Raw genomic sequence first — 24436 nt, 5'->3', positions numbered from 1 at the left:
CATATCTGTGGCCCCCTATCCCTCCATTGTCTCTGGCTTTGTCCAACTTTCTTGCAGTAACAAATAGTGGCATATAGACAGTCTGTAGCACTCCTATCATGTGTACCTCACATGTAAAATAGTAGATGCAGTTAGTCTTGAACCATGAGCACCATCAACTATAGAAATGTACTTAGCCCACTAAGCCACAACAGCCAGCAGACAGTGCAGTGTTATTCCTGATACTATCAACCACAGATGTACATAGCACATTGACCCCTGCATATTGTGGAAATGGAACATGTCACCAGGTGGATAAGGACAGCCCTGGGATTGTGTGGTCTGCTGCTATTACCTTGCAAACATACTGCTAGTGCAGTTGTATGGGAACACATGTGTGTTGGGGGTAGGGGACTCTAGCATTGAGAGGCATGCATCTGTCCTATGACCCCACTGTTTGTTATTTCCCTCACGTAGTGCAGTGGGTTTTGCTGCCTTGTGGTCTACTGCATATTATGGAGCAGTCAGTATTGGACAGTTCCCGTTCTTCCCACATAGCTGTCAGTTGTCTGCAGGTAGCCCAGTAGCCCACTCTATTCCCTTGCATACATGCAGCAGGTCCATACATATGCTACCATAATCTAGTACCCCATACATTTGTTGTAAAGAAGAGTAACTTACCTTGTGCCTGCAGCAGCTGAGATAACAGTGCTTCAGGGTTGACTCTGTCGGATGCACCCAATACATGGTAAGGTACAGGTTGTGTGGTGTGGCTGGCATCCTTTTCACTATGTATTTGAGTTGGAGTGAGGTGTCAGTCCCTAGATCCCTAGGTTGTCAGTGCATGTGTTATGCGTTGCCTCTTTGCCAAGGCCAGGGCATACTGGGCATGCCTACATCTGCTTATAGTGAAAGGCTCAGGGGTTTCCTCCTCCAAGTCCCCCTGTGGCTGTGGGGACCTTGGCACTGGTGGGGGGGTGTTGTGTGTCCCTTCCCTGTGATGTTCCTGCCACAGCTGTTTCCACAGGATCGTTGTGTATAGCATGACACATACTGTGAACATGTGTGCACATGTGGCTAGAGAGTACTGCAGGGCTCCACCAGATATATTGAGGCAGCAGAACTGTGACATGAGTATCCCAAACACATGCTCTATGATGTTCCTAGTTTGTGCATGTGCCTCATTGTGGCATTCTTCAGTAGGTGTGTGTGCATTTCTGATGGGTGTCATCATCCACAGTTCCAGTGAGTAGCCAGCATCCCCCTGTAGATGGCTGTACAGGATGCCCCCTGGCAGCTATGATGTCTGCCAGATTTTGGAGTCATGATAAATGGTAGGGCTGCCAGCACACATGTTCATGATAATTGCACATGACCTGGTAGTTGATGGAGTGATACCCCTTGCAGTTGACGTAGACTCTACCCTCCTCACTGGGTGGTGCTTTGATGTGTACATGAATGCAGTCTATGGCACTATGTATGAAACTACGATCCCTCATAAAATCATCCAAGGTGAGCTTTGAAAGAAAACATGCCAAGTACTCCCAAGATAACCACAAGGCATTCTTTAGCTATGTCAAGAATCTAAGTGGCAATGCTCAGATCTACTCAGAGTTAATATAGAATGGCATAAAATACACTGAACCAACCGATATTGCCAGCATCCTGGCAGACAGGTTCAGTGCAAACTTCACCCCCCAAAATGGCCATAACCATACCAGAAGAATGTAGTGCCCCTGAAATCACAGACACCCAGGTTAAAATAGCCCTCTCCAAAGCCAAAAACACAGCATCAATGGGACTGGACGGTGTCCCAGGCTGCATCCTACACGAGCTCAAAGATGAACTAACCCCTCACCTAAACACACTGTTCAAACTCAGCCTCTCCACATAGAGTGGTGCAGAGCAATGGTTATTCTGCTCCACAAAGGTGGAGCCACAACAGACCCCGGGAACTATAACCCTATAAGCCTGATTAGCTTGATCTGCAAGGCTATGGAATGCATCATCATGGAACTCATTAACAGAGACATTGGGAACCTCCAAACACTGGACCCTACCCAGTTCTGCTTTGTTAAGGGCAGATCATGTCATGCCTCCTAAACCTGGTGGACTTCTTTGAGACAGTTACCGAGGCTATAGATGAGGGAAAGGTGGTACACACAGCCTACCTAGACCTCACAAAGGCCTTTGATACCATTCCCCATTCTGGTATTATAGACAAGCTCACCAGACTGAACATATGTCACAAGATGGGTTGCCAATTGGCTCACGGACAGAACCCACATGGTGAGAGTTGCGGGAGCTAGGTCTGACTCTAAACTGGTTACAAGTGGCATTCCCCATGGCTCAGTCCTAGGACCCCTCCTGTTTGGCATATACTTCTCAGAGGTACAGATAAGCACAGTAGGACTATGGCTGACCAAGTTCGCAGACGACTGCAAACTAGGGGCTATAATTGACTCACCGGCTGACACAGACATCCTCCAAAAGGGTCTCACTGAGATGGATACCTGGTGTCAAAATCATGGCCTCAAGCTAAATGCCAAAAAGTGCATAGTTATTCCCTTTGGAAATAACAAAGTACCCACAAACTACCACACAGGTGGTAATCCCCTAAATACGGAAAACATAATAAGGGATCTGGGGACCCAAGTAGATAGTAATCTCTCCTTTGATAATCACATTGCCAAGGTGGTTAGAAATCCTTCTATGTGGCCCTCCTAATCACAAAAGGGTTTGCATCCAGATCAAAAGAGGTCATTGTGCCCCTCTACTCATCACTCATCAGACCCATCATAGAGTACAATGCCCCATTTGGGATGTACCTTACAAGACACCTGCAACAGCTGGAAAGACCACAGATGTATCTCACCAAGAGGATCACTGGCCTCAAACAGATGCCCTATGCAGCTCGACTGAAGAAACTCCAGCTGTACTCGGTTGCATGCCGCCTGCTCAGAGGTGATCTCTGCTTGACATACAAGGCCATGTCCAACCCAGAATTGATGGACATGCTCCACCTAAAGAAAACCTTATCCCCTCGAGCCACATGCTCTAGGGATCTAAACCTCACCACAACAATAAATAGGACATGCTGGAGGGATAGATTCATGCCCCAGAGACTTCCCATGCTTTGGAACAAGATTCCAGTCTACATTAGGCAGAGCTCCTCGATAGCACTCTTCAAGAGAAACCTTGACGAGTGGATGGGAAACAGAAAGTTTATCCCGGGGATCACTTCAGTGGCTCTGCTGGACAGAGGCACAGGGAACTAATCTAAGGGGGTGGAGAAAGCCAACACATTCTGGCTAGGCTTATGAATGCCTTCGGGCAGATAGCCTACTACCTACCTATAAACCTATGAACCTATGGCACCAATACCTCAGGATAGTGTACTACATGGTCGAAGAGACTCATATTGCTGGCCCTCTCCTCAGTGCTGTGGGGAAAATATATGTGCACACCAGCATCTGTTTGCATGGCAGCCAGGAACTGGTGGAGTACCCTGGATGCAGATGCCTGTGAGACCCCCATCATGTCCCCAGTAGGTCTTTGAAAAGTACCTGTAGCTATTATTCTAAGAGCTACACATATCTTTGTTTCCACTGAGATGGGTTCCCTCTGTTGGCTCTGTGTCTGAGTTGAGGGCAGCAAAGCTCAGTGAGTTCTTGTAGTATGTCCCTGTCTACCCTGTAGTGCTCTACAATCTCCAGCTCATGTAGCTCCTGGAAGGTTACCCTGGGCCTGAACACTCTTCTCCTTCTCTGTCTAGGCCTATTGTCAGCAGCAGCAGCACTGACCTCAGCATCTAGCATATACAGATGTAGCAGACCTGCAGCAGCCCCCATCATTTTGTCAGTTAACATTCCCAAGTGTGTACTCCAATGGTGCACCGTATGTGGGAAAAATCAGACTGAAAGGTGTATGGATTCTTTATAGTGGTGTGCTGCTGATGCAGCCTGTGTGATTGGCTGACTATGATGCATTCCACCTGCCAGGTTTATCATTGCAGGTTTTGAATGGCCCAATGTTGGAACAGGGCTTATCAGTCATTTATACTCAATTGGCTTTCCCAGGCTATTTCCTTTTATTTATTTTGTTATAATTTCTTTCACTGCTAAGCACTGCAGCATGGTGCACAAACCTGCAGCACTAGTATAAACAGTGCTCAGAAGTCTAGACACACCCTCATGCATGCGCATGCTCAGCTATGCTTAAACTAGCAAAAACATGCACTGTGGGGCTAAACACAGCTTAGCAGCACTGGTGCTTAGCTGAACACAAACAGGTGCCGCTGAGCTCCAATCCACTTAAACAAAGAGTGACACACACCCTTTTGATGTCAACTACGTGTTCTACTAATACCAACACAGTTTTAGGCCTACATGGGTTTTATCTGCTAACACAGTGGCCCATTTTTGCTATTCAGTAACCCCAGCTCATTTACATACAGATCCTTGCCTATACCTTGAATAGTTCACTATTCCAGGGTCTGCCTCCTTAGCAACCACTGAAACCTGCCATTGTACATACTACATGTAGGGCACTATAATGCATTATTTTTGCAAATGTCTTATTTTTAGTTTTTCACCATGTTAATATTTTTTTTTGTTTTGCATAATAGCATGTTTGCATATTGTGTGCAGTGCAAACGTAATATGTGTATTAAAAAATATATATTATGTTATAATGCTTTGCATTGATTTTTGGACTCAAGGGACATAGTTTTGGACATTTTCATGTAAACATTGCAATATCCAACCTTCCTTTTGGCTTTTGCAGCCCCTGTTTAATTTTTTACATTTCTGTACAGGGTTATTTTCCGTGTACACTTCTGACATCAACATGGCTCTTACACAAATACTTTTCTGCTTACTGGATCAAAAATCACCCTCATTTGCATGAATTTCACCTGCTTATGAGGTGATTTGCATGCCATGGACACTTCTGTGTCTGCACGCTCGTGCACGATCACTCAGCTCTGTGTACTGGATCACACGACTGCTGGTTTCTGTGTTGGGGCTGTGCCACTATGCCTACATGGAAAATCACTCCTTGTAGGCTTTATTAAATTCCCCCCACATATTTTTCACAATGTACTACTTTTTTGCATTAACTAAAGCTATTCCAAATATCCGAAGTGTGCAAAGTGTTGGCAAGTGTGATCAGTATTAGAGTACACTTATTTCACAAAGTACAGCCATTTCAAAGTATATTTCACAAAGTACATGGTCAAGATAGAATTGTGTTTTACTATAATCTGTGGGCATGGCAGAAGGATTTTGCGTTTGAGCAGGAATACAATATTTTCATGCAGGCTGCTTTTTCTGACAAAAGACTCATGTATGCAGCCATTTGTTTTGCTTAATTTAGCTGGTTCAAAAGCCATTGAAAGAGAGTGTTCATTTGTTTATGCACCTGCTGTGTTTGCAGGGAAGGGGAAAGACCACCATATTGTGGTACAGGCTGAAATGTGGCAAAACCCTGAATGCTTAAAATGTAAATTTAGAGAAATATTTAACCCCCAAACAAATATTACAATGGAAAGGCACTTATTTTACATAAGAGATCAAAGCCTGGTGAAACTTTTTCAGCATATATAACCAACTTAAGAAATAAGGCTAAAACGGGCATATATGGTGATTTGAGAGATGAGTTGATAAAAGACAGGTGTGTGTGTCATTAATAATGACACAGTGAGAAAGATTTTGCTTTGAGACAGTGATTTGATGTTAAACAAGACCATTGAGATTCATCAGATAAACAAGCTTATAGAAAGGCACACAATTATGCTTACAAATGAGAAAGCAAGCTTTCCAGTACCTTCCTCAGCTAATGCAGATAGTATGCAGCATGAGGTTAAAAGATACAGGCGTAAGGGTGTGGTTCCTATAAAACCCTTGGCACACTGAGTAAAACTTAAGTATTAATTAAAAGGATTCATGGTTGCTTCCAACTCTAACACCAACTACAAACCAAAGACGTTAGCTGCAGTACCAAACTTTATTGTTAATTGCTGTACTTGTGGTAGTAATCATGACACCAAATGAAAAAAAGTGCTTAGTTTTGGTCAGCAGTGCCATTCTTGTAATAAGTGGAATCATTTCAAAAGGTTTTGTAAATCAAACAAGACACGTTAATTTATTACAAATGGGCATACAAACAGACAAGTTGATCAATTATAAAGCTGCTACCCTATGTTTTATGTTGATGGTGTGTTTGTGCTTGGTGAAACAGTCAGTGCAGTAGATTTATGGGCAAAGAAGAAGATCTTTTGCACTGCTCAGATTGTCCTGTAGAGCTCAAAGTATATACTGGCTCAAAGTGCAATGCTGTGTCAGCTGAAATGTTTGCTAGAGTAAAAGCTAAAAGCTGCAGAACAACTTGATTTGACAAAGTGTGCAAAGCTTGTTGCTTATGGTGGTGAAGAGAATCAAACCGAAGGCTCAGTAGTACTATCACGTTACTCTGCTGGGAACAGCTATGACTTGCAGTTTTACATAGTCAAGAGACACGTGCAGTCATTGTTAGGCCTCAGAGACTGTTTGAAAATGGGACTGCTTTCATTTAATAAAGAAGTCCACCATGTAAGGCAAAATGACAACAGCTCAAATTTCGCCCAAACTATTTTCTTCTGAGTATGCTGATATTTTCACAGACAAACTAGGCAAAATCCCAGTTGTGTACTCTATGAAGTTAGACCCAGAGGTCAGTCCAGTTATCAGACCAGCACAGAAAGTTCCAGTAGCTATGCAAAACAGAGTCAAGGCCGAGCTAGACAAAATGGTGCAGCAAGGAGTAATTTGTCCAGTAGAAGAACCAACTGAATGGGTATTATCCATGGTAGTAGCTCATAAGATTAACTCAGATGATGCCCTCATACCAAATGCCACTTTTTTCTGTCTTAGATGCAAAGAGTTCATTTTGGCAAATTTTGTTTGACCGAAAATATTTATTGCCAACCACATTTGGTACGTGATTCGGTAGATACAGATTTCTAAGAATGCCATTTGGAATAAATTCTGCCAGTGAAGTATTTCAGCGTGCGATGGAACAACTTTTATTTCTGGCTATCCATGTGCTATTATAGTACATAATATGCTAGTAGGAGGCAATAGTAAAGTTGAACATGATAGAAACCTCAAGTTCTGGAAAGAGCACATGAAGTGAATCTTAAGCTGAATCCTCAGAAGTGCAAATTTAGGCTACGAGAAGTTACTCATGTTGGTTACTTGTTTACCAGTTCAAGGTTTACAACCAGATCCTCCCAAGCAAACAGAAATTCTCGAGATACCAGCTCCAGACAATGTCCAAGCCTTACAACATTTTCTTGGCATGGTCATCTATCTAGGCAAGTTCATTCCAGATTTAAGCAAACTTTCAGCACAGCTAAGAGAGCTGACATGGAAAGATGTAAATTCCCTGCGGTTTTCTCCTGGCCACAGTACAGGCAACACAGGTTTGAGGAACTTAACAGATACCCTGCAACTCTAACCATCAGTCTGGGACCCACCATTTTAAGCTTAAAATCATACCACTGAAGTATGAGTCCCAGTGAATAACTACTACATGATAAGCTAATATTTTAATTAATGCTAGACTTTATAAGCACAACAAGAATTTGCAGTGTTTTTTTTTTGCTAGTCACCACGAAAAGCAGACGTCAGCAGCTCCTGTCTTTTCTCTTTGGTTACCCACTATCCTCATACTGTTTCTGTGTATATTCTTCTGTTCTGTACTTTACGCTTCCCTGAATTAATTTCTAGCCTCATTCATAACTGCCTTTCCTAGTGCACCTGCCCTATTTTACTGTCTTCAAACTCTTACATATTAATTTTTTTGCCCTGCTTTTAGCTGCTAGTAATACCTCTCTCTCCCCTCCAAAGCCCCTTTCTATTGCAGCTTATTTTAACCATACAGCACTGGGTTTGCTTCAAGTAAATCTACTTGTGTAGCTTGAGGCCAGTGTCCTTTTGTAAGCATACTTCTGCTCATATTTTATTTCTTTTTATTTTATTTCTGGTGACTATACCTTTAGAAACTGTATATCCTCATCTCTCAAGCTAGTTTTTCACTATCCTTTTCTGATTGTTTCTCTGACTTCATCTTGACCAGGGTGCTAGCCCCGCTCTGTTCGCTCCTCTACCCTACCCCCTTTCCCACCCACCCCCATTAAAATTACCTTTATACCTAACTATCCCTCCCCTTCCTGTCCCTCTTGCCACTACAATTCCACTTCCTGCCTATTGCCACAACCACCTTACTAATCTGTCAATCTTGTCAACACCACCTCCTCTATACCACTGTCTCTACCTACTCTATCTGACCATATTTTATTCCAACATGCATTATTTTCTAATATCTTCTATACTACTCCTTATTCTCTCTATCTCCACCTCTTACCACTCCAATCTCTCTGACTCACTCCTATGTTCACCAACTTCTCACTCATATAACATATATCCAACTACTTCATCTTTTACTGTCTCCCTTAATCTCTTTACTACCTCTACCTCATCTATATAAACTATCCATAATACAGGTTTTTAAATCTTCCCACAAAGCTAAGTCAAAACTATACAAACTCCATCTAGCATCTACTACATACTCTCTCCTCACTAAAAACCTACTTTGTTCTGGAGATATCCATCCCAACCCTGGTCCCTCTTCTCTCCCCAAAACTACATCTACACTGCCCCCATCTTACTCCTCTAACAGTCACCAACCTCCGTCACAACAATCATCTCCATCCAAATACTTAACTATTTACTCATTGAATATTCAGAGTCTAGCAAATAAAGTTACTGAGCTGCACACATGAATAGCTCTCAATACCCCTCACATCCTCTCCCTATATGAAACCTGACTCAAGCCACAAATCTCAAATAGTGAAATACTCCCACCAGGTTATAATATCTTCCAATCTGATAGACCTGTAAAAAAGGGGGTGGGGTGGCCATCCTCTTCTCAAACAACCTTAACCTCTCACCATACCCTTCCCCAATTCCTGACTTCCTCCCAGCTGAAATCATCATCCTTAACTGCCATCTGAATCCCCACAAAAAACTTGCAGATGCCTCTATCTACTTTCCTCCTGGTAACAAACTGCCCATTCTTGAAAACATCCTATACTGGTTCTCCCACAACATACCATATGAGACACATCCTCGGTGATGTCAACATTGATTGGTCCAAACTCACAACTGACTCCCCCCAACTCCATATCCACCTACACGGCTTCCACCAACTTATAACATCTCCCACTCGCTTCCATAAAAAATCCACTTCCGGCTACATCAAAGACTGGATCCTTACCAATTCCCCCCACCAATACCACAATCCCACCACCTTACCTGACTCCCTCAGTGATCATGTCCCTACCACCATCTTAAGACACTACTCCCATATTCCTAAACGCCAACTTATCAAAGACTGTCGAAAACTATCGACTTTCAGTTCATCCCAATTTAACTCCTTTCTCCACAACACAGATTGGTCCATCCTAAAACAACTCTCCCTAAACGATTCTGTAAGCACTTTCAATAGCATCTTTGTGAGTACTCTAACCTCCTTAGCTCCCTCTAGGAAGATCAGAGTAAAATCAAATCATGCTCCCTGGCTCTCCAAGGAGACTAGGTCCCTTATGAAACAAAGAGATCGTGCTTGGAAAACCTGGTCTAAAACTAAATAACCACCTCTTCTTCAAAAATACAGACAACTGAGGAACCTTGCAAAAAAAACATACAACTAATGACAAAAAGTTACTATAGCTCTGCTCAGCTTAACAACAAATCCAATCCTCGAAAATTTTGGTCAATTCTCAACAACATCCTCTATCCTGGAAAACCCTCTAATCCCTCCCCATACCCTAACTCTTCCCCTCAGGAAACAGCTACCCTCCTGAATAAACACTTTATCTCTTCCATCCAAAATCTGGTAACCTCGAAGCCAAACTCTACGTCAACACCCACCCCTCCAAGTCCCACTAACACAACTTTGTTTTCTTTTGAGCCAGTTCCCATTACTTACATCAAATCTCTACTACTCTAGCTAAAAACTTGCTTTCCTTCCACTGACAATATCTCCTACATTCCTCAAACTAGCTGCTGACTCAATTGCCTATCCTATATCTATACTAATTAATCGATCTATTCTGGAATCAACTGTCCCCACCCTTTGGAAATCTTTCTTCACTATCCCTCTTCATAAAGGTGGAAACTCCATTGACTCCTCAAATTACCGACCCATTGCAATTCTGTGCCCCCTCTCCAAGATATTAGAAAAATATATTCACTCGCAGCTTCTCAATCACCTCCTCACGCACCACTTACTTACCCCTACCCAACATGGATTTTGTCCTCACCACAGCACCACCACTGCCCTCCTGTCCTTCACTCATATCATTGCAGAGGCCCTAGACAACAATAAACTCATTTCCTGTCTCTTCCTAGATCTCTCCAAAGCCTTCTATACTGTCTCTCATCCCCTACTACTATCCAAACTCACAAATCTCCACCTATCCACCTCCACACTTGCCTGGTTTAATACTTACCTATCTGGCAAGAAACAATCTGTCAAATGGCTATCATCCTTCTCACTTTCCTTCCCATCTCCACTGGTGTTCCCCAAGGCTCCATCTTGGGACCCCTTTTGTTTAACATCTTCACCAATGATCTGTATACCTCATGCAAAAAATCCTCCCTTATTCAGTATGCCAACAGCTTCACACATATCCATCTCAAATAACATTCCTGAACTACACTCCCTGACCCAACAGGCCCTACTATCTACTGAACAATGGCTCTCTCACAACCTATTGATCTTAAATCCCAAAAAGACCAAACTCCTACTTTTCCTTCTCTGTTCTCTTTCTCATCACAAAACCTCCTTTTTTTATTACATCTTCTAACAATACAACTATACAACCTGACACCGACACAAAACTCCTAGGGGTCATTATCGATGATGAACTAAAGTTCAATCTACACATACTCCAATGTATAAAAAACACAAACCAGAAACTAGGTCTGCTATATCGGAAAAAAAAACTCCTAACCCCTGAATCTAGACTTACCCTGGGCCAGGCACTCCTCCTCCCATCCCTCTTATACACCGCCCCAGTTCTTACCAATATCCAGGCCTCCACTCTAAACAAACTCCAACAGACTTACCATAAAATAGCCAGATTCATTACTAACTCCCCATACAACTCACACCACGGCATTTCTTTAAACGCTCTTCAATGGCTTGAACTTCCCCAATTTCTGCTATCTTATCAATTTCATATGCTACACTCTATTCTTTATAAACCCTCCTTCTGTCCTTCTCTATCTTCCTTAGTCTCCATCTACATCCCATCCCGGACCCTCCATACTTTTAATCAACAATTAGTTGATATCTACCACCCAAAAAGGTCAGTAGGCAAACTACTCTACAAACATTCCCTTGCCCATGCCTGGAACAAACTTCCCCTTGACTTACGTTCAATCTCCCACACCTCACACTTTAAAAATGAACTAAAAGATTATTTTCTCAATTCCAGAACCTGCCCTTGCCATGACCCCACCTAGTCTTCCTTCCCTTTATGTACCATCAAAAGGACCATACTTAGTAGCTCATTACACCTCTCTCTCTCCAAATTGTCTACCAGGCATTTGTATAATTTAAACAAACAAAATAGTTATTGTTGACCTATTGAACTATATCAATGTAAAATTGCTACTTAGCTTCTTTTTAATGCAACTTTAACTTTATGCATGTAACCCAACATATGTGAATCGTTTTGCTGTAACTGCTATTATATCAATATTGTTTAAAATTGTACTTGTTTAAAAATGTACTACTGGAGCGTTTCTCCTTGGGTCTCCACTGAAAATGGGCAACAAGCCCAGTTGGACAAACCCAGTTAACAAATGTCAATAAATAAATAAATAAATGGTCAGAGCAACACCAAAGAGTATTTGATGCCCTGAAACACAAAGTTCCCAGTCCACCCACTCTATGCTACTATGATGTTCACAAACCAGTTACTCTTTCCTGTGATGTTTCTAAGTTTGGTCTAGGTGCAGCCATTATTTAAGATGGTCGACCAATAGCCTACGCATCAAGAATGCTAACCCAAACTGAAATGCAAAATTCCTAGATTGAGAAGGAGCTTTTGGAAATTGTGTTTGCATGTTCATGGTTTCATGATTATATTTATGGTCAGCCTATCCAGATCAAAACTGACCACCAGCCTCTAGTTATTATTTTGAGAAAGTCAATGCACACAGCTCCTGCAAGATTGCAACACATGATGCTCAAATTGCAGAAGTACAATTTCAGTCTTGCTTACATAAAAGGTAAACTTCTTTATTTTGCTGATACTTTATCCAGATCACCCAGAAAAACTACATAACTTGCATAGCTTCAGATCCAGTTCTCCAGAAGTTCAACCTCTTTGTTAGTCAAGGATGGCCTTCAAAACAATCCTGTTTACCAGTAGAAGTGCAGCAGGATTTTCCATACAGAGATGAAATTGTGTCAAACAAAGGTATCATCATGAAAGGTCCAAAAGTGATTATTCCAAAATCGTTATAACAACAGTACATTAAGATCTTGCATTGTGGCCACCCAGGGTGAGAGGATTAGTATTCTGGCCTTCTATGCCAAGAGATACTGAGAATGTACTTTCTTCTTGTTCAGTGTGTAATAGTACAAACCACATCAACAAAAAGAACCACTTCAAGTTAAGCCAGATTCCTGAACTACCCTGGTCGATAGTAGCTACAGACATTTTCAAATGGAATGGTCAGCATTACTTGGTGTTAGTAGACTTTTATTCAAATTGGTTCAAGGTTGGCATACTTCCTAACCTAACTTACACTACTGTCATTACTATGTTGAAGAGGCATTTTTTTGTCCATGGTAGTCCGTACAGAATTATTTCTGACAATGGTGCACAGTTTATAATCAGCAGTTCAGACAATTTGCAGAGGTGTGGGACTTTGTTCATATTATGAGTAGTCCTAAATACCCTCAGTCAAACAGCTTGGCTGAACGTGTAGTTTGAAGTGCAAAACAGCTGTTAGAGAAACCCAAAAGTGACAATACCAATGTTTTTCTAAGCTTACTAAATCTCAGAAACATTCCTCATGATAATCATCTTGCTTCACCTGCCCATAGACTTATGTCGAGACAAACCAGAACCACATTACCAATCAGCAGTAATTTATTGATTCCATATGCTAACAACAACAAAGCAGTAAAAGCCAAACTGTTGAAAAAAGTGTTTGTTCCAGAAGTCCTACTATGATAAGACCAGGAAACCACTCAGTTCATTAAAAGAAGGGGGGATAGTGAGGATGCAGACAACAAAAGGTTTTGATAGCATCGAATTTGTGAAAAGTTTGTGTCAAGAGCCAAGATCGCACATTGTGGAATCACAAGGAATGGAATTTAGGTGAAACGGAAACATTTAGCTAATTTGCTTCTTCTGTCTCAGCTTCAGATTATACACTCAATACTATACCAGCCTTCCTATCACCCTAACATATCCTCCTTTATATCCCACTATTCTCCAACTAGATCACTCCGTAGCTCAGACCAAGACCTATAACCTAGGACTAATAATGGATGTAATCTATATAGCTAGCATCCTACCATTGCTTGAAACAAGCTTCCACTTCAAATCTGATTACTAAATCAACCAAAACAATTCAAAGCAGCTGCCAAAGAACACTTAAAAACTCTCTGGTCTTGCCTCTGTACTCAACCACCATAAAATGCCCACCCCATCCCTAAACTACTCACTAATCAATCATTAACCTTAACCTTTACCTTCTACACTCTTACTGTTTATTACTTCTCCCCTCCTGGCCTTGTCAACCCGTGTCTTTCAATCTATGATTTTCCTATGCTTTAGTTTAACTTTTCTCTTCTGAAATATCCCCTGCATTTACATTGAATCAATACTATAAGACTTTATGAAAATGTTTCTTCTTTCAATGCCTAATCTTAATGATGACTTGTAAATATTTGTTACATTTTATAGTTGCCAACACTTGTCAATTAATGACTGAGATGTCCTTTTGAATTACTTGCTTCTGTAATTATCTATTATACTGTATAATGTCTTCGAACTTTTCTCCCGGGCCTCAGCTGAAAAAGGGCTATTTCAGCTCAGTCGGACTATTCCCGGTAAACAAATGTAAAGTAAATAAATAAAACAATTTATTACCAGTGTCCGAACCAGTGTTACAGGATCTTGCCTGTGACAAAGACTCTACTTCTCAGGGTGATTTGTCCAATGTTCTTGTTCCAGAGGACATTCTGTCAGCAATCCCTGTTCCAGAGAAAATGCCTGAAAGTCCAGAAGTAGACCATTCCCCAGTGACTGGCCTGTTATTAAACCCAGCCCTAACTGTTACATTATGAGATCAGGTCGCATTTCAAAACCTAGTTCCAGATACATGGTAACCTGGACATGACTGTTGTTTTGTTTATTGTTGTCTATATAAATTGCATACCTATTGAAATGTCATTGTTTATATGAGACAGCTCAGTAAAGCGGGAGGTTGTAGATCAGACTGTCTGATATACCTTTAAGAAGCATTCCATTCAGTCGGCACGTGCATATAAGTACACAGCATGTGCAAGCAAGAGTGCAATTCTGAGTGAGCAGCCAGAGTGAGAGCTCGCATGTATGTAGTAGTCAGTTAGTTAGATATTCCTGCTATCCATCCTGATGTGTTTGCATGCAATAAACTACTTAAACATCCACGCCTTCTTAGTATGTACAAGACGAGCAACACCACTCGTATCGCATACAGCTGCTCCATTCAAAAAACTCAATCACAATTCTTCCCAGATAATTTTATCCTATATCCTGAATTTTCCCCTAGATAAATACTCCATTGGTCAATGTCTCAAAGAGTAAACTAGCTAGATTAGTAGCAATTAAGCATGTCAGTTTATTAATCAACGTTCTTCATATTGCAGCCCTCTCTCTGTTATATGAAATATTAATACTAAAATCCTGATCCATATAACTCTTGCCTCCCTGCCAATCTCCTTGCAACCTCAAAAAGATAAGCATCTCAACCAGGCAATATTGTACATATTGTATATAGTTACAACTTTTTTCATACAAGGCTTAAATTATACTTAACATTTTAAGAATATGAATTTTATTGTAGGTTTTATGATTCTCAAATATTTTTTTAAATGATAATGATAAGCGTCCTCCTGTACCTCTTACTCGTGTGTGCTAACCCTAACCCTACCCATTACATTACTAAAACCCCTTTTCCTAACAGTGCTACTACACAAGACAAAAATTCACAGCACACCCACAACATGAAGCATATGCAACACTGAATCTATCCCCTTACCTAACCCTTACTCTATCCCTAACCCATGAACACTTGCATATTCAGACTAACTGCTACACAGTTTTGCATATCTTCACAACCACTGAAAAAGATTAAATGACAAGATATAAAACACCTCATAAAAAGAAAGAACATAAAGATAAGTAGTGTGTACTAACATAGTTGTATTATGTTATTAAAATGGTACTTAGCAATACAGTTAAATTGAAAATGTCTCTAAAATGAAATATTAAATGTTCCTAAATGCCTTTTAAAAATAACAGTTCAATAACTTATCAACAAACTGAAACAGCATTTTTTTACAAAATAAATTACTGCTATCACTCTTATGTTAAAAAAAGCAATAAAATACAATCTCATTTCAAAGATCGTGAACTCTGGCTTTGCCATCATGACTAAACTATGCCAAGCATGAGTCCCAGTGTAACCAGTGACCAAACGTGAAATATTGTTATAATATTCTTTTGGCTACACTATTTCAATACCAAAGTACTGTGTATAGCAATGCGCATTTACTATGAAACAGTACCAAAACTAGTCTTACATTTACCTTGTACTCTGAAAAAAAGTGGTTCACTACTTGTAGAGTTCAGAATTTGACTGCTTAATGTTGTTTCATACCGGCATGTGTAATTTCCTTCATTTGAACTATTAGTATTAATGATTGTCAGATTGAACGATGAAGTGTTCTTAAGCTCTTCAGCAATGGAAGTATAGATTAATTCATCTTCTTTATAAAAAAAGGCCTTGGTTGCTTTAAAAATATGTGGTACTTCACAATAAATGTTGACAGTGTCTCCTTTATACACATCTGACCGTACAGTGATGCTTGGTTTTACTGGAGTATCTGGAAAAGAGGACAACACAAAATATGTTAAAATCATTTGGTAATAATATTTAAATAAAAATGCTATAACTTGTAAAACTATTGTGCAGCAAAATGAACTGTATTCACAAAGGATCACCTCCCACATCCTACCCTCATTAACAGATAGAAACCGTTGCTTACATTGCATTTGCTGCTAGGTTTACTGTGTAATATATAATACCACGGCAGAGCTAGCCACCTGGTGGTGTAAACTTTGACTCTAGATGATAGTCACTGGTGAAGTGACACCCCGACACCATGTGTAAAAACGGGAAAAAGGACTTGTGGGTGGATGGATGGCTGTAATATAATATATAGTGGACATTCCAAACATTCCAATTTTCAGTTCTGTTTATCTAGTGAACTCTGCTTACCACAACAGCAAACACTCAGTATGCAGTGGTCAGCCTACTAACATGAGAAGTGCTTACTTTGCTGGCACTTTTAAAGAAATAACTGATCTCTTTATGGTGAAAAGAAGTATATGGTGTGGCACTATGAGCAAGGTAGAGACAAAATAAAGTCATCTAAAACTTCTTGTTTGGTAATCAAATGTATACATAAGTATAAATGCATGCATGTTATGTATGTATGTATGTACATATGTATGTATGTATGTATATATGTACACATTTATGTATGCATGAATGTATGCATGAATGTATGCACTTGTGTATATGTGTGTGTGTGTGTGTGTGTGTGTGTGTGTGTGTGTGTGTGTGTGTGTGTGTGTGTGTGTGTATTTGTATGTATGTATATAAAGGAGGCCAATATGCATTATAACTGCACAAATTTAATGAATGCTCACTAAAGTTCTCATTTATCTGTTTAGTTATTTTATTTCATGGCCACTGATTAGTTTTTTAACCATATTAAGCTTTGCTTTTATTTATTACCCATAATAAACCTTAAGTAAATAACCTTATTCACACTGAATAAGCTGGAATGGAACTCAAAGAAACAATCTGAGGATGGCAATGTTGGAGCACATACTAAATGCAAAGCTACGCTAATGCTCATTAGAATGATCGCAGAAGTTAAAACAAGATAGCCTAAGGTTATTATTACTGTTTATATGTTATGACACTTTCAGTACTTGTGTGCATTTATCTAACAAAGAGCTATATATATAAGTGCAACATTTCTACACAGGTAAAAGTTTGATCCTGAACTCAGGACAATGCCAGTGTGGAGTTTGTGTGTTCTTCTAAGGTCTTTCTGGGTTTATGCTGGGTATTTCTACCTCAAACTCACTAAAAACTGAATGGAAACATGGGAACCAACACAGAATCTAGGTGGTGTCTATTGAGGGAGGGGGGTTAGAATTCTATAGACAAACAGCTTTAGGCATCAGATGTGCTGCACAGTATTCTTTACTCAAGAGAACAAGGAGCACAGCTGTGTGTCAGGACTAGCTACTTGAAGATGAAAAAACTGGCTCAACGTGACACTGTTATGTTGAATTATGTCACCAAACTGGGAATGGGTATTTGCTGGTGTTAAGTGGGTTGAGGTCTGCCCCTCCATCCACCCTGGCAGCCTTTCCATCTCCATCAGACTTCAGCTGTAGTTTTGGCGTCAGATAGTCCCCAACAGTTAGGGGTTTGAAGGTGATCTGGTGAGGGTAGTTGTGGCAGTGGGAATTTCCCACTCAGTTCCTGGGAATTCCCTCTTTAACAAGGAACCAGTTTTTTTATTTCCTCCCATTCTGCACAACATGATGTCCCAAGAAGTAATAGAACCAGTGCCCTTCATTCGTCAAGGCAAAGGCATTTTCTGGTACTCGTATCAGAAGAATCCTGGAGGTCAGTGTGATGCCCCACCTCTGGCCCAGTAATCAAGGATCCTGAATCCTCACCACTATCATCAGTGGGGGATGTACATTGGGAGGAAGACAAGTACACACATACAGTACTTCCAGATGCAACTCTCTGCGTCAAGTGTAATTTCCCTTAAGAGCACACAGAGACCACAGTCAGTCTGGGGCTGGTTTTTCACTCTTTCTCCATATCCCCAATAAGACTCCCCATCGGCACAGCTATAGAGTCAAGATCTCAGCTAAGTGGCCAAGCCAACATCTCCAGCACCCTCTCTGTCCAATCAGTGCTTTATGTCCCTGCTCAAGTAGCTGACACACTCTCTGATTTAAACACACACACACACACACACACACACACACACACACACACACACACACACACACACACACACACACACACATACACACACACCTGGGAAAGGCTGTGCCCCCTTTTTTCCAGACTATAAGGTAGTTATCATTGCCACCAGCCAACTCATTATCAGTTACTTTAAGGTCCTTAACAAAGGGTATCCAATCTTACCATTTAATGTTACTATTAATACAAATGGTAGTTTGACCAAGAGCAAGGCTATTAGAAGTAAACCATACAGTGTCATAAAATAAATATACAAGTACTCTCAGGGCTTAAATATCTCTAGACAGATCAGCCACAATGAAAGGTTTCAATATATTAAATAATAAACAACACAGTAATAATAATAACAAGAAAATACCCAGTATATAATCAGTAGCATCAGAGTTCAAGTTCACAGGAAATATTTAAAACAACATTGCAGGACAGTCTCAAATAAATAAAGAAAAACATCTAAATTAAGCTTTGCTATATTCCTGACTCCAAGAGAATCTTTATACCCTAATAACTTACTTAATTAGAGCAAAAAGGCAGATGTAGTGAGTGGATCTTGATGTTGTCACGTGAAAGGCAGAATACAGAATACTGTTTCTCTCAAATATTACTGCTGGGATAACTTGCAGAGTGACATCATTTCTTGCCACCTGACTCTATCCCAGGTGAAAAACAACTATTGGTACAGTTGGTCACATTTAGCATTGATCTGTGAAAATGGGTAGACAAAGGCTTTTGCTCTGATCTATGCAGCTGTTGGAAGTCATAAAACAATAAAACGCTTCCACATCTCAAGTCTAGTAATTATTTTTCCTTCAAGACAACACAGAGAGCTCCCTAGTATAGACATCTTGTCTCTTGCTTTCACAAAGTAATTTAATTTCAGCTATTTTACTGAAATTAACCTCTTGTATTCCAGTTTCCTAGTGCATGTACATTTCTGTTCTTTTTCCAGAAGGGCATGCTGTGGTTACATCTTTAAACTCAGTACTTTATAAAATATCTCTTCAGCAGACATGTCTGTACAAACCATCTTACAGTTCTAATACATATGACGCACAAGCATATGATCATGTTAATATTCACAAATGACATATAATTATTTACAAAATTACAGATAGCTGGGCTGGCAGGATCTCCTTTCATGACAGACAGCACTAGATCTTCTAACTTAAACCTCCATGTCAAGATTACCACTTCAGAATCTGGTACCCTTGATTCCAACCTTAGCTTTCATTGTTAAGCTTAATACCACATTCTTAATGCCAAACAGTCCAGATATTTCTTAAGATTTGTTGTGTCTGGCTTACATTATCAGTTCTATGTTTTACCCTTTGCACTCTCTTCTACTGCACCAAGGGTATTTACAAAATTCCTAACTCCAGTCATACCTAACTGCAGTCTCCAAGACACAGACATTTTACCATATTTGGTTGATTGTCTAATCTTTCCAGGCTCTTTTTCCAGCTATCAAAAACATCTAAAAATGTCCAGGAACTTCTACTCAATCTGGGATTTCATATCCCTGGCAATGTCTTCTCTCATGCCTTCACACATAATGGTATGGGAGTTTCTGAGGATCATTGCAACAATGATTATCATGCCAGCCTTTGCCAAACCACATATGAGAAAAATGCCTTGTTAACTCAGATCAGCCTGGACTCAGCATTTACACTCTTCAAGTATTCAGATTTCAGTTCTGGGATTTGTGAAGAGGGAGTCTGTATGGTGGGTAGACCAGGTAGCTTGGAGTCCAGATCTCCTATTCTCCGTTTCCTTCCCTCTTAGACAGACATCACAGAAGCTTCAGATCTGGTATGAGGAGCTGTTTCAAAAGGGGTAAAAGTACAAACTCTGTGGGATCCTATAGACAGACAGAAGGACATAAATGTTAGAGATAATGGCTGTTATTGGTGTCCTGAAGGCATTGAATCATCTCTGGTCCCCAGGACCTTTGATAGAGTACACAAACAACAGCACGGTTATGTGGCACACGAGCAAATGATCCTAACTCCTTTTTGGACTGACCATGATGGCCTGGGAGGTAGGACTAATCCAGTCAACAAAATATAAATAAATAACATTTGAAGAAGTCAACTGTGATCATTTGTATTTAAAAGTAAAGCTATCTGATCACAGAATGTCTTCCCAGAGTTAAGACTGCACTGCTTAACCATGTTCCTGTAATGTTAAAACAAAATATTTGTCAAAGACATGAAAACTGTCAAGATTCAAATATCTGATAAGGCAGAGAACACTTGTTTTTTGTATAAGCAAACATCTTTATGAACAGTTCAGAAATAACATATTCAAGCATTTGTACAGTCCCTAATCGCAGTGCATCTCCTTGTTGTTTCTCCCTAGTGGCTGGCCAGTTATAAACCTTAAACTTTATTTAATATCTGGACACAGCCAACTACTCACAAATAGAATTCTGACTACTTTCTAACTGAAGTCATATGTTTATAAGAGACTTAGGGACACAGGTGGACAGTGGTCTCACCTTCGATAACCACATTGCCACAACAGTCAGGAAATCCTTCTACGTGGCACACCTCATCACTAAGGGCTTTTCATCTAGAAAAAAGGAGGTCATTGTCCCACTACACTCATCCCTCATTAGACCCATTATAGAATACAATGCCCCATTTGCTATGTACCTCTCAAGACATCTGCAACAACTGGAAAGGCCACAGAAATACTTCACTAAAAGAATCACAGGCCTAAAGCAGATGCCCTATGCTGATCACCTTAAAAAACTCCAGCTATACTCTGTCGCATATCGTCTACTCAGAGGCAATCTCTGCTTAGCATACAAGGCCATGTCAAACCCAGAGCTGTTGGACATGCTACACTTAAAGAAATCCCAGTTCCTCAGAGTAGCAGGGTGCTCCACAGCACCCCCCACATCATGCCTCAGAGCCACATGCTCCAGGGATCTAAACCTTGTCATCACAATAAACAAAACATGCTGGAGGGATAGGTTCCTGACCCAGACACTCCCCAGACTCTGGAACAGACTGCCCATACATGTCAAGCAGAGTGCCTCCTTGGCCATCTTCAAAGGGAACCTTGACGATTGGATGGGAGAAAGGAAATTCACCCCGGGGATCATGTCAGTCACCCTGCTAGACAGGGGACCAGGAAAGTAAATAGTGTAGGAAGAAATAGCCAGGGAATTGTTATGGCTAGGCTTGTATAGGCCTGAGGGCTGATATCCTAGTACCAGCCTATGAACCTATTATTGCTAATCAGTCTGGCTGAAACCACTTGTCGGTAGGTAAACAAAACAGCAAACCACAGCAAACCACTAGTAAAAGTTGAAAAGTTTGAATTTATTTTAAGCGCTTTTCGTCGTCACAGTAAAGTAACTTCTTCAAAAACAATATACAATATGAAGTACTGTTGTTTAAAAATAGTAGGTAAGAGTCACATGATTAACCACACTTCCTACCTACAATTCATTTAAAAAGACATTACTCCTCACTGAGCAAGCAATGCTGGAAAAAACATAATAGTTTTCATTAAAATATTTTTACCTTTTATGTGAAACAATATTGTATAATATTATATCACCGTAAAAGATACTACATTAGTGATGTAAACAAAGCTCTAAGTATTAGATAATCCCAACAATAAATACATAACTAGCGTACTAAGCTCCTAAGCGTGAGCAAACAAGCAATATTACATGAATCATTCAAACTGGGATGGGCAAACGCATTCAAGCGAATTTGCCATACCAGTTCATGCTCCTCCAAAATTAGATTGGTAGGGCCACCTCTCGGATTAATTTGAATTTGCTCTATAGCTGTAAACATGAATTTATGGCCAATATTCTGAAAAACATGTTTGGCCAATGAATTTTCCAATTTTTTAGTAGAAATAGCATAGTTGTGTTCATATATCCTGTCCCGCAATCTACGTTCGGTCTTGCCCACGTAGAAAGCGGGACAGCATACGCACCTTGCCACATAAACTACAAATCGAGAGTTACAATTAAGTTTAAATCTGATGTTGAATTTATGACCATTGACAGCAAATGTACCACCTACGTCCACAAAGCTGCACATCTTACAACACCCGCAAGTGGACATACCTGCCCTTCTAGATGTATTACACTGACTACTACTATCCAAAAAATTCTTCAAATTGTAACCTCTACGATACACTATCAGGGGGAGTGGACCCAATTTATTCAGTAGTAATATGTCATTCAATATGAACTGCCAGTTCTTAATTAAAATGAGTTTCGCACTACCACTGTCGGTACTAAAAGTTCTGATAAATCTATCTTTGAAATTAGATTCTAGTGATACTAATGTCCTTGGTGGACTAACCGGGCTACCATTAATAGGTGAAACTATTGGAGTAGTATTTAGACCAGTACAACCAAGGATAGGATTAACCAAACATGCATTTCTCTTCTCAGACACCTCTCTGATCAATTGTTGTATCAAATAGGGTACCCACGCTGTATAGACATGCTACTCAACAAGTCACATTCTGAATAAAAATCTACATCTAGTGAAGTCATTTTAGCTGCTCTTATCAATTGTCATTTGACAGCTGACCGCTTTTGATGGAATGGATGGTAGCTAGAGAAGTGTAAAAATGAGTTGCAATAAGTGTGCTTCCTAAAAATCTTTGAGACAAAGTTGTTATTAATTCTATCTTTAAATAATCTTACATCCAAATAGTCAATGGTGTCTGTCTGAAAAGTAGCTGTGAATACCAAACCATCAGTAGTGCTGTTCAAGAAAGAAGTAAACATATTAGCATGTAAATTGTCCCCTTTGAATAGTACAAAGATATCATCCAAAAATCTTGTGTAAAAATTAAGGTTCGCCTTGTGGTCAGATGAATTGAGGACAAAAGACCTCTCCCAGTATGCCAAAACAAGATTAGCAAAACTGGCCCCACAAGGCGAACCCATAGCTACACCTTGTTTTTGTAAATAGAATTCTTGGTCAAAGAAGAAATGATTGTTCGTGAGAATAATATCTAATAACATTTCTACAAGGGTAATTTCATTAGTTGGAGCGTTCTTAGATCTAAGCAAAAGGTTGACCCATTCAGTACCCTTTAAATGGGGAATAGACGTATACAGATCTTTAACGTCGATGGTTAAGAAGTTAAAGTTGTCATCGGACTCCAATCTGTTGAGACTCTCCAAAAAAGACCACGAGTCTTTGCATATTTGGGGTTCGGTTATAAGATATTTCTTGAGGATGTTATCAAGGACCTTAGCACAAGGATATGTTATAGACCCCCTCCCATCAATCAACGATCTCATAGGGGGGGGTTAAACATGTCCTTGTGTATTTTAGATATCCAAAACATGATTGGGATTTTAGGCCAAGACAGGGAGATGAAATTAAAAGTATCTATGTCTATGATAGCGTCTATGAATAAGTCGTTGAAGTAGCCTTTGATACGCTGATAAGCTATGTTGACTTTGTTTAATGAGACTTTCAAATATGCATCTGTCTCTAATAAACTACGAATTCTCCTAACATAATCATCTTGGTCAAGAACGACCAACCCCCCACCCTTATCAGGTTTCATTACCCTAACACTAGCAGAAGTCAATGTTTGTAATGCTAAATTTTCTTCAAAACTTGTATTATTTTTCTTACTGCTTGTAAGGGCATTATAAGAGTGTAACAAATGTCTGAAATCAAGTTCACAGACTTGTTCAAACAATTTTAAAGTAGGGTGTAAGGGGGGGTTGAGTGTGCTGGTTACTCTCAAGCTGTTGTCACTATAGTTGCTGCTACTAAATAGTAGGTTAAAATTCAATTTTCTCACATAGAGCTTCAAATCTATAATTGTTCTAACCAAATTCAAATGTCTGTTAGGAACAAAAGTAGAACCTTTTGCTAAAAAATTAGCCAAAGTGTTGTCAATTGAAACAGATGAAAAATTAAAGATATTAAAGTCCCCCATCAGTGTTCTTAATGATATTCATAGCTGATGTTTCAATCAATACTATTTCCTGCGCTTGTTTTGTCGTTGTTTGTACCTCTGGTTCTGTTTGAAGGGCT

The 24436-nt window shown here is 40.0% G+C and overlaps 1 protein-coding gene across 1 annotated transcript in view; it reads right to left on the bottom strand.

The window, feature by feature from the left end:
• The window catches only part of LOC122790509, a 180032-nt gene that overhangs the window by 48609 nt on the left and 106987 nt on the right, over window positions 1-24436 (bottom strand). Inside the window, exon 3 of the mRNA XM_044058059.1 lies at window positions 15904-16200. Within this exon, the coding sequence (XP_043913994.1) occupies window positions 15904-16200 (297 nt within the window). The remainder of the gene's footprint in view (window positions 1-15903; window positions 16201-24436) is intronic.

This window comes from Protopterus annectens, chromosome 16.part0 (genome assembly GCF_019279795.1).
Source record: "Protopterus annectens isolate FY-2018-M chromosome 16.part0, PAN1.0, whole genome shotgun sequence".
In the NCBI taxonomy this organism is placed as follows: Eukaryota; Metazoa; Chordata; order Ceratodontiformes; family Protopteridae; genus Protopterus; species Protopterus annectens.
This window is presented reverse-complemented; position numbering and strand designations above follow the sequence as displayed.